The sequence below is a fragment of the Papaver somniferum genome, chromosome 2, assembly GCF_003573695.1.
Source record: "Papaver somniferum cultivar HN1 chromosome 2, ASM357369v1, whole genome shotgun sequence".
In the NCBI taxonomy this organism is placed as follows: domain Eukaryota; kingdom Viridiplantae; phylum Streptophyta; class Magnoliopsida; order Ranunculales; family Papaveraceae; genus Papaver; species Papaver somniferum.
The window spans coordinates 16,773,144-16,785,269 of NC_039359.1; the positions used below are offsets into that span (position 1 = coordinate 16,773,144).

General features: G+C 37.8%; 1 protein-coding gene across 1 annotated transcript; it reads right to left on the minus strand.

Annotated features, from left to right (window-relative positions):
• Window positions 1-1,211: 1,211 nt before the first annotated feature.
• LOC113350690 (spindle assembly checkpoint component MAD1-like) lies at window positions 1,212-2,365 on the minus strand. The gene is made up of 3 exons (XM_026594821.1): window positions 2,230-2,365; window positions 1,776-2,153; window positions 1,212-1,516 (listed from the first exon to the last, which is right to left on the minus strand). Exons 1-3 carry the CDS (start codon window positions 2,363-2,365, stop codon window positions 1,212-1,214), a joined length of 819 nt encoding a protein of 272 aa, XP_026450606.1.
• Window positions 2,366-12,126: the final 9,761 nt, after the last annotated feature.

Below are 12,126 nucleotides of genomic sequence, written 5' to 3' on the forward strand. Positions count from 1 at the left end.
GTACACGGTTGAGTCAAGAGTGCCCGGGGCGTCTGGAGCGTTCCCAGCCATTCTTGGCAAGTCCTGGCTATGATACACTTGGTCCTAAAAAAACCCCACTTAGGGTGTGATCTCGAAAGGGGTCACGAAAATAATTGATTATCGTCATAACCGGAGGGGAAGAGCCCACCTAACCCGTTAGGGGTAAACTTCCCTAATGGGGAAGTCAGGGGGAATATAAGGACGGCACTCTCCATTAGGGAGCTGAATTGTGTCAAAGACGTCAATATCATGGGGCTATGACTCAAGGGAGAGTATAGACCTATCGTATTGATGCGTCAATATATCTTGTAGAGGCAATAATACAAAAAGATAATAAGGTGAGATCAATAGGTCATTACTTGAAAGGGTAATGATAGCTTCCGATTTCGCCGCCCTACCACAAATAATACTCTTGGGGCAACCATAAGACCTATCAACAAGGGTGAGAAAAATAAGACCTATGCTTAGGGAGGCATAATAAGACCCGATAAGAAACACAAAAGACCCATAAAATTGTAACTAACATTATTTTGCAGGGCTCAGGCATATAAGATAACAGTTAATATGGAAAGATGGGCGGATACGTACGCACAAAATAAAAAGACAAACAGTCGCATATAAAAAAGAAAAGAAAAGAAAAGAAACAACTGAGGAAAAACAAAGACGAAATTACCAATTAAAAGAACGCCAAGTTAAGAAAAGGTAATCACGTGATGAAGGTACGAGTAAGATCAATTGATATTATTAAGGCGAAACTTACGCCTATGCAATGTTTACCGCGTTCAAAATAGTTAAAGGTATATTAATTATTAATACGCGTATGCATAACCCGTATTTATAGTGACAAATAACAGAGGCAAGTATGGGAATACAAAGGTAGAAGAAGAATGTTATTTGCTCTTATAGGATAGAATTATGAAGATCTTACTACTAGTTACAGTCAATTTATTATGATATTAGAAGAGATAGTGTTTTGTTTTATTAACAGTTGAGTGCAGGAAAGAACGCAGAAATTTTACAGAAAAGAAAAGCATTTATAAACAAAGGGGAGCGTATACAGAAAGAAAGGGAGTATGTATATGAAAGGAAAAACTAAGATTTACAAACAAAGGAAGAGATGAAGGGTGACAAAGATCATTAACACGGGCGGTCATTTTCACGTTATACATCTTCACTTTTCTTAACAAACTTCATCTTAAATCTTCCTCAGTTTCTGAGTTGCTTTCTTCATACTCTTCTTCACTCTTAGAGAGTTTTATTCCTTCTTCGTTGGGAGTAACAGTAGGAAAATCGAATTCTACAAAAGGAAGATCATATTCAGTGCAGATGTCATCAACTTGTTTCTTAACTTGTTCGTTCCAAAGACGGAGTGCATTCTTTTTAGTATTGGAAACATCAACCACCAGTTTTTCTTGAAGTCTGCGATACTTGGAATTTCTGGCAGAAAGCTTCAGTTTTAGATCGTTGATTTGTTTAAGATGCTCCTGCTCAACAACTACAAAAGAAGACAGAAAGGATTAAAGCCACGTTAGAACAAAAGACAAGAAAGGGGCACGAAATTGAAGAACAAATTATTTAAAGAAGAATTTAAGCAACCTTCATTTTCAGAAATAATAGCTTTAAACACTTTCGCATGATCATTTTCTAAGCTAACATTCGTGGCCAATCCTGCTCTAGGATTATCAATAACCCTTGTAGCCATTCAAATTCATCATCGCGCTCTATGAGTAAACGAGAGCGTATAATATTTTCACGAGCATTCAAGGTGTTAACTTTTCTAATAGCTTGATCCCTCTCAATTTGCACTTGGAGTATGGCATCTTGAAATTCCTTTAAAGCTTTAGCACCCTTAAGAACCGCATTATCGTTTTCGGTTATTATTGCACTCCTTTTTAACTCCAAACTCTTAATCTCTTCCTTTGCTTTATGAAGTTGGGATTTAAGTTTATTATTAACAGATAACATGGATTTATCCTCGGTCTTAAGGATTTCATATCTTGATTTGAGCTCCTCAAAATTAAGGGCATTCAATCCATCAGTTGAATGATTATTTAAAGTAGCATTAAGATGCTCTAAGAGGACAGACTCTTCCACAGGATAATTGATGGCTTGATCGGATAAGTTATATATTTCTGCAAACATGTGTCATTAAAGAAGGCGAAAAATAATGCATTGATGTTTAGAAAAGAAAAGGAGTGGAGTACATACCCATAAGTTGCTTGTTTCTTTTACGGAGCTCCACCACATCATTCTCATAAGAGGAAAAATCGCCCTTGACTTTGAGGTTCTCCTTTTCAAGGTGGCGAACCTTTTCGCGTAGGTCATTGATAATAGCATGGGACATGCGTGTTGTAGTATTAATTTTGCGGTAAATAAGAATTCGTTGCTCGGACTTGAAAAGATTTTTAAAACAAAAAAATATACACAATATTTGTCACAGGATCAAGAGACACTAGGACACAGGATTCCACCATTAATCATTCACACAATTCATATATTTATTCGAAACAATTATAGCTCAAATCATAAGGACTCTCATTCTTGCCAAGGTAGATTTTTAGAATATTTATTGTATATCACTAGCATGACGCATCAAAAGCACTACGACCAAGCATACATCATCATACGATATCACAACCAATTAAGAAAAATCATAAATCGATTAATAAAAAGTGCAAGTAGTCAAAAAAAAAAAAAGAATTAATATAATTATCATATGCGTAAAGAACGGTTTCCTCCATCATCCCAGTGTTGGGGTTTAGCTAATCATAATAATCATGTTCTCAAAATATATATTTGATGCTCAAAGTATGATTAAAAGAGTCAAAAGTTATAAAATAGTGGTTCTGAGACTCACAAAACACGTCCAGAAAAAAACGATACCAGAAAACTACAGCTAAACTGCGACACTTCTCCACTGCTGCTGGAACTGTTGAAGAACGACGGTCTTTGGCCGTCCGTTCTTCGTGTTCTTGAGCTCCTCCTTCTTCTTCAGCAGCAGCAGGTGAACAATCCTGCAAGTCCCGATTTCTCGCTCCTCTCGGCTCTGGCTCGACCCCAAACTCTTGATCACCCTTCTCTGTGATACCAGAAATCTATTTATACTCCTCATCCTCATTTAATCACGCCATAAATCAAGATAATTCTCTCTTTACTCGGCTTAAATAGAAATATTTTTTTGGATATTTTCTTCCTTTAATTAGCTTTCCACGTGTTGAAATGATGTATAAACACTCCAAACATGATCTTACACGCTGTAGAATTGATTCAACACTCTCCAAACACATGAGTACACGTCTAAATTTGATGTGATCGTGTGATATTCATTTCTTGAACGTGCTTCCTGATTTCTTGATTGCGATGATTCCAGCCAATTATGATCGATCCTAACACCCAAAATGTCTTCCTCTATCCATATCACAAATACCCATTGAAAATCAGAGGTTTAATCGAACTCTAACCCCTCCAAAAATCGATCGACCCAACTGCCAGTGAGAAGAAATATTTTCCCGCCTTTTTCCAAAATTTGAATTATGAGAAGAAAAGTGTCCTCCCCCTAATCCTGTAGGGGTGTCCCTTTAGTAATTGGGGTGGAAATAGTAATTTTTCTGGGTTCCTCCGGTACATTTCTGGGACGCTTCTTGTGCATTTCTGGGGTACTTCCGGTATGCTATCAACGGAGCTCCAAACGCCGCATTTTTAACCAATTTCGCCGCAAGGGATTATTTCTCTAAAAAAACCTATAAATAAATAAAACACCAAAATAAGTACAAAAATGGGCACTAACAGTATATACAAATGAGATATATTAGACACATAAATGTGTCTATCAAATACCCCCAAACTTATTATTTGCTAGTCCCGAGCAAATCAAAACTACAAAATAAAATCCTGACTCACTTTCGCAGGCATCATCGATTGCATTTAGCATATGCAATAAGCCTTTAAACCCCTAGGTGGCCCTGGTGGCCGAGTTATTGTCTCGGGAGGGCTTACCAGAGATATACCCACAAAATCATTACTCCAGACCCTAACTATCTACGCAAAATCTTGGAAAGCACTAAAGAACCTCCTTGGTTGGCATACTTATTAATTTACAGGAGGAAGTTCCCTGATGCGAAATTCCAATTGTTGTATACGAGTTTGCACCCAAGTATACTAAAATTCATATAAGTGACAGAGCTCTACTAAGATAGTTTCACGATGGACATCATACTCGGAGTCAGACTAATGATATGGATAGATTAAGAGATGGATATACAAAAAATATAGATGGTTTTGATGTTAACTAGGTGAACGATGTTTCTCATATCTGTCTGAAGGCCACTGCCAAAATAAACCTATCCTAAATGACTGAGATAGTCTGACTAATATCAAATCACTGGCACATACAAGGGAACCAGTGTTCGATAATCCTAACTCTAGGTCAACACAACTGGCATATACAAAGGTTCCAGTGGCCGACTTTATTGAATTTTATTCCGTTTGGTCAAATGGTCTGGTCTAAAACTTTTTTTTTTCCATTTTTTTTTCATTTTTTTTTCTTTTTTTTCAATACTCAGTCACTCTATTTTACCCTAGCAGTGGTAACAACTTGAATCGTGAGCCCCACCTAATCACCTAGAGAAACATAGTTTAAAAATAAAAATACAAACGGAAATGAAAAGGACTCAACGAGATATGGTGAAACTATCATGTTATTTCTAACACCTGAGCTCTGTGCTTTTATGAATAGACTCTTTAGATGTTTCCATCTAGTCAGATTGGTCCCTCAACTCCTAAAACCAAAATGCTTCCATCCACTTAGATTGGTTAGTGACATCCTAAATAAGCATAAATTTCTAGGCTCTGGAGTTTATTTATTATGCAACTAAAAATTTTCTCCCATACCCCCAAACTTAAACCTAACATTGTCCTCAATGTTCTAAAGATAAAATTAAAAACATGAACAAGGAGAAACTGTTACTAATGAAGCAAAAGAGATAAGGAAAGATATTACCGTGTCGCATGAATATTGGGTTACCTCCCAAGAAGTGCTAAGTTTAAAGTCTTCAACCAGACTTAGGAAAGGTTTAGTCAAATCGAACCGTATAACAGTAATCGGAATAACTGTGGGTCTTCAGAACCAAAAAGAGCTGACAAAAGGAGACTGCCACAAGCCAGAGAGTGATAGTCTTCCTTAAACAGATGTGTCGACCCTAATCTCCTAAAATAATTAGGTTTAGTCTCAAAAATTAAAAATTGACACATTTTAAACTCATATGTTCCCATAATTGGTAGAAAAGTTTTTGGTGGGAAAACAAAATCGATCTTGGAATCATAGCCTGGGTAAACCACATCAACCAGAGGATGGGTTTCTAACGACTGAATTTCCTTATGGACACCATTAGATTCAGGAAAACGTGTATGAAGATAATCTTTTAGAATGGTCGAGGCATTGATGTCAAGTCCCAAGTGAGGGACCTTTTTAAGAGTTAAATCACACGGAGAACGATAATCACCCCCAAACTTAGAGTTTTCGGCGTCTCTAGATAGACTGGTCACAATCTCCCTAATTTCTAGGTCATCAGATTCCTGAAAATGGGCAATTGATTCTTCTAAGTCAGGTTCATCCTCACTAATCTATACGAGTTCATCTAAGACTACTGTTTCCAAATCGTTCGACTCGAAAACAGAATTCTCAAGATAAACCGGTTCCTCTAAACCATCATCATATAAAGGATTATAAGAGAAAGTTTCTAATAAAAGCTCATTAACGAAGGTGTTAATCAAAGTTACTTCCTCCGATCCGTTAATAAATTCATCAAATAATGGATTGTCCAATACTCTGTAGGCTAAAGGATCATGAAGTACATCGTCTAAAACGGTGGTATCTCTAGTCAGATCCACATCCTTTTGAATAGGTGAATAATCATTAAAATTATTGGGATCTGAACCAGAAATAATATTATCATTATGAAGCTCAAATGGAGTAACTAGTTCCGGATCACTATGCCTACAAATGTATGATTCTTCATCAATATTATCTTCATCATAATCATCATGAACCTCATCTAAAGTAGTGTCTTTTATTCTAACCTCGTCCTCTAGATTGGGCAAATATTCACTATTGATATCAAGGGTAGAATTGGAAACACTATTTTGGAAATTTAGATTATTTCGAGCAGCATTAGCTAACTGTTCATTTTCTGCCTCTAAACGTGCTTGAATTTCACTGAGCGTAACACTTATACGTTCACAAGTCTCATTGAATATCTTAGACCGTTGTGTACTCTCTTCTCTTGAACTAACTGCACATTCATACTCCCTTCGAACTTGTTGGTAGGTTTCTTCTAGAGATTGAACAGGTTTAGAAATGTCATAATCAGGACTATTTTTTAAGTAATTTTCCAAAAACGCATGACTAGTACTATAATATTCCTGATTTTCTTGCTCGTAAGACCAATTCGTGTGTGGATAGTAATTGGGCTCACTATGGTATGAACCATAACCTTGAAAAGGTTGGCGTTCCCAACTACTATTCCCACCATGGTCATAAAACTGATGATGTCCATATTCAAATTCAGATCGATACTCATTGTATTGGCTTCTGTCATACCAGTTCGACATTCTTAATTGCAAGGGAATTCTACACAATCACAAACAAGGCTGACTCGACCAAATCAAACCTACTGATTTCTAGCAAACAAAAAGCATGATGGCTCCACTTAGATTGTTTCTAGAACAGCTTCTAATCCTTCGAAAGGGAATTCGTTACAATTTAAGCAAACCCCTCTGGAATCAATCCGAGTCAAAGTAAGTTGAATTGAGGCGGGGGAAGCTCAGTGGAGCTTTGATACCCAAGGCCTCACCGCTATCACAAGGCGGCGCAGTCACGCATTCAACTCACATAAACCATCATGAACTTCGAAGTATGCTAAAAGAGTAACCAATATTTTTCGAACGACTTTCCTACTAAGCTCATTACCCTATCGGTCTCGTTCTAATCAAATTTTAAGCTTGGGTTCGCGTTAGGTTTCGTTTACCTAAGGCGGGCAAGAAGGGAGCGGTGATGAAATCCGAACCCTTATCTTGTATTGGCCATGCCTTGCCCTTTACTAGGAATTTAAAAACAGTCCAAATTCGTCCCCAATCAATGAATCACCTTAAGGAATACAATAACTCGCTTACAGGAGATTCGCGAGTGTTTCGATGGACTTACCTCCCGTACCAGACAGGGGATGAACCGTTGAAGTCGACTCGGGCCACGACTCCTATGTCATGTACGAACCCGATGGGCCGAGACGATATAGTAATCGTCGTCCTTCCCTGCACACAGTTTATATATAAAATTTTTTTTAATTAATAATACCCTTCCGTAGAGTATGAAAAATAATGTCCCAAAATTTAAATTCCAAAGTCCATAAAAAAAAGTGCAAAAGAAAAAATATAGTCTAAAAAAAAATACAAATCTCTCTCTTTTTTTTTCTCTCTTTTTTTTTATCAAAATAAAAAAATAAAAAATCTTCATCTTTCGCCCCTTTCGCTTTGCCTTTTACTCCAGTCTTTAAGTATTCACCAAAAACTTTGGCAAAATTTTCTTTCGCTCCAACTTCCAAAATCTTAAAGAAAAAGACAAAAAAAACAAAAACGTAAAGAAGAACAAAAATAATTAAAAATAAATAAAAATAAATCTATACACAAGTCTGCGTCGGCGGCGCCATTTTGTTGTAGTATTAATTTTGCGGTAAATAAGAATTTGTTGCTCGGACTTGAAAATATTTTTAAAACAAAAATATATACACAATATTTGTCACAGGATCAAGAGACACTAGGACACAGGATTCCACCATTAATCATTCACACAATTCATATATTTATTCGAAACAATTATAGCTCAAATCATAAGGACTCTCATTCTTGCCAAGGTAGATTTTTAGAATATTTATTGTATATCACTAGCATGACGCATCAAAAGCACTACGACCAAGCATACATCATCGTACGATATCATTACCAATTAAGAAAAATCAGAAATCGATTAATAAAAAGTGCAAGTAGTCAAAAAAAGAATTAATATAATTAGCATATGCGTAAAGAACGGCTTCCTCCATCATCCCAGTGTTGGGGTTTAGCTAATCATAATAATCATGTTCTCAAAATATATATTTGATGCTCAAAGTATGATTAAAAGAGTCAAAAGTTATAAAACAGTGGTTCTGAGACTCACAAAACACGTCCAGAAAGAAACGATATCAGAAAACTGCAGCTAAACTGCGACACTTCTCCACTGCTGCTGGAACTGTTGAAGAACGACGGTCTTTGGCCGTCCGTTCTTCGTGTTCTTGAGCTCCTCCTTCTTCTTCAGCAGCAGCAGGTGAACAATCCTGCAAGTCCTGATTTCTCGCTCCTCTCGGCTCTGGCTCGACCCCAAACTCTTGATCACCCTTCTCTGTGATACCAGAAATCTATTTATACTCCCCAGCCTCATTTAATCACGTCATAACTCAAGATAATTCTCTCTTTCTCGGCTTAAAGAGAAATATTTTTTTGGATATTTTCTTCCTTTAATTAGCTCGCCACGCGCTGAAATGATGTATAAACACTCCAAACATGATCTTACACGCTGTAGAATTGATTCAACACTCTCCAAACACATGAGTACACGTCTAAATTTGATGTCATCGTGTGATATTCATTTCTTGAACGTGCTTCCTGATTTCTTGATTGCGATGATTCCAGCCAATTATGATCGATCCTAACACCCAAAATGTCTTCCTCTATCCATATCACAAATACCCATTGAAAATCAGAGGTTTAATCGAACTCTAACCCCTCCAAAAATCGATCGACCCAACTGCCAGTGAGAAGAAATATTTTCCCGCCTTTTTCCAAAATTTGAATTATGAGAAGAAAAGTGTCCTCCCCCTAATCCTGTACGGGTGTCCCTTTAGTAATTGGGGTGGAAATAGTAATTTTGGGGTGGAAATAGTAATTTTTATGGGTTCCTCCGGTACATTTCTGGGACGCTTCCGGTGCATTTCTGGGATACTTCCGGTACGCTATCAACGGAGCTCCAAACGCCGCATTTTTAACCAATTTCGCCGCAAGGGATTATTTCTCTAAAAACACCTATAAATAAATAAAACACCAAAATAAGTACAAAAATGGGCACTAACAGTATATACAAATGAGATATATTAGAGACATAAATGCGTCTATCAATGCGTGAATTCTTCATTGATATAAAGAAAAAAGAAATTATGAGTTATGGAATAAAGTCAGAATTCAATAAATGGATTAGTACAAGAAAAAGAAGCTCACCAAGGATTCAATAGCAAGCTGAAAATCAGAAGGCAAGGCATAGGAAACTCCATGAAGAGATTCGTGATTTGATGAGGTAGCTTCACAGAGTTTAACCACCACATCACATGCACGAGTCAATACGGGGTTATTGATGGTTGATAAAGAGTTGTTGAAAAGATCAGAAAGGATCGCCATGGCAGAAACAGAGGCAGAATCATCAGGAGAACGTAGGGCATCATCATAAGAGCAAGTGGTCGTACGAGTAGGAGAAGATCTCTTTCTCTTCTTCAAAGTATTCACAAAAGTAGAGTTTTGGGCCTTTTGTTTACTTTTATCTTTCTCCTTTGAAGGAAGGCGATCAATGTTCTCAGATTCATTGGCGTATTCGGTAGCATCCTCAGGATCGACCTACACGCTCCATGATTAGATAAGAAACAGAGGCAACAATATTGCTAAAACAGATCAAGTTATTTCTTACTTCCTTGGAGTGCGAAGGCCAAATAAGACCCCTAGGATTGTAAGTAGTAAGATTGCTATGAAGAGGAAGGATAGACCCATCAGCACTTTTACCAGTGATATATGGGCCCTCCATAATAAGAGGAAACTCCATCCAGTGGGCGTCCTTTGATAAACGATCAGAATCATTAGCTTTATTGTGAAAATCGACATCACGCATTATCCTTTCATGATCTGCGAAACCGCCCGATCTCATCAAGCGAATACCCCAACGATGGCGCTCGTTAGCAACAAGGGCTACGTCATAGTGATTAAAAAAGTTCTCTACCGTATAATCATCTCTCTTGGGCGGAACTTTGACGTAATGAGGATATAAGGACTCCAAGCCAGTAGCACGGCGAGAATACTCCACCATGATTCTAATGCTGTCACCATTTAATTGAAATATTCCGCGGGAAAAAATTTCATGAGACAATAACTCATAGAAAAGAGGGATCTCAGGATTGTAAATAGGAATGGGAAGCCCATTGGAAAGTTGCCCGAGCGAAACAATGACTCTTTGATCATTTCATTGTTCAACGCGAACCAATCAGGTCCAAGAGTGGTATTATGACTTGAACCCTTAGGGATTGTCAGAGTAATTCCTTTGGGTTTAAGCTCATCCTTTATCCTCACGAATTCCTTAAAGAATTTTTGTCCAACTCGAGGGGCCATTTAAAGTATGGGAATATGAAAGAAAGTTGGAAATCAAAAGAAGATCAAATCAAGATTAAGATAGCCAAAATTTAAAGACGATGAAGTAAAAAGTATCAGAAGAACAGCAGCAGAAGAAAAAAGTTGCAGAGAAAAAGAAGAGAGAAGGTAAAAGAAGATAATGAAGATGTATTAGGGTAGATAAAGGATTTCATTCCTTTTCCCAAGATATCTTATCTCAACAGGCGCATTAATTAGGGGAGATATAAAGAGATGTGTTTACCGGTAAAAAGGAAACTGAATGAAAGACGTGTCGATCAATGAGTGGAAAGGTCAACACGTGTAGACGGTCATACAGATATCCTGGAAAAATATCGATCGATTAAAAGAAAACGAAAATATGGGTCGATGCGGCAGAATAAAACTTCTCTTATCCTCTTTTCCTTCAAAAAAGACGATACGAGAAGAGGCAGAATGTGGGTGCAAAATATCGCATACCTAATAATAAGGCGAAGGTATCATTTGCTGACATGCGAATATGACGCATTCACCATATTTCTGATGACAGGTTGGATGACATCACTAAGTCACACCAAAAGTGTGAAGATCAGCGCGAAAATTAAAAGGAGAACGCGATAGTTATAATCAAAGGCGATATTGACGCCCTCCCAGATCCGAAAATAAGGGCTTTATTAGCTATCCTCCACTATGTAACCCCTATAAAAGGGACCAGAAGTCATTGTAAAATGGGAAGATCTTTTTTAGAGCTGAGATAAGAATTTTAGGAGATAGAAAGTATCTTAGCTCCCAAGTTGTGGGTGAAAACGGTTTCTGCTGATTTTGGTAAATTCGTGTATGTGGATGAGAAACGAGTCTAAACCCTAAACAATGTATTGCACGGGAGTACTTTTGATTCGAGAGATCAATCTGTACAAAACTGGCCTAAACCAAGAAATGATCGTTCCAGATTTGCTTCAGTCACAAAGTGAAGGAGAAGGGTTGGTTTTAGGGAGGGAAGTGAAGAAAGTATTGAGACCAGAATCACCGTTCTGGAAGTGTGGGTATTCTGTGACTTGTATAAGAAAATCTATCAGGTGATTTCTGAATGTTGTATTGTTCTCCTGGCCAAAACTTGTTCTTTGGTAGAAAATAGGTGAGACCTATTTATACAAGTCACAACAAAAAGTACCCTGGTCTCGTAGGAAGTGGAAACGGTTGAGTGGTGGAAGAAAAGAGTAATGGATAACGCCTAGAATTGATGTTTCCATAATTAAGGATACGTTTCACCATTACTTCTTTCCATTCCTAACCGCCTCGCTTTATGACACTTTCTTGTAACAGGCGTATTGCACGCCGCACGCTGTAAACCGCCAGACCAATACCCTGATGAGTATCCCCCAGTTTGTGACATGTTTTGATGTCTCGAGTGTTTTCGTGGAAAACATGTAGCACTTTTCTACGTATGGAAAGTTAAAGTCGAGAGGCCTGTCGTAGTAAAATAGCATGTTATGCTATTAGGCTTGTCTTGGATAGTCGCCTGAAACTTTCCACGAGCCTGCCAACTCGGTGGCGAACTTGGATAGCTGACACTTCTAGTGCGATGTGGCGGGTTTAGAGCGACCTGATTGGTCGATGGAAAGTGGGGCCGGCAAGCTAGGGCATGGCCACACT

Excerpts from the sequence above, each read along its gene's own strand:
- LOC113350690 (XM_026594821.1), bottom strand. The coding sequence starts at position 2,365 with ATGTCCCATGCTATTATCAATGACCTACGCGAAAAGGTTCGCCACCTT. Across the intron at positions 2,154-2,229 it reads AAGAAACAAGCAACTTATGG|AAATATATAACTTATCCGAT; the intron begins GTATGTACTCCA and ends ACATGTTTGCAG. Across the intron at positions 1,517-1,775 it reads AGTTAACACCTTGAATGCTC|TTGTTGAGCAGGAGCATCTT; the intron begins GTGAAAATATTA and ends CTTCTTTTGTAG.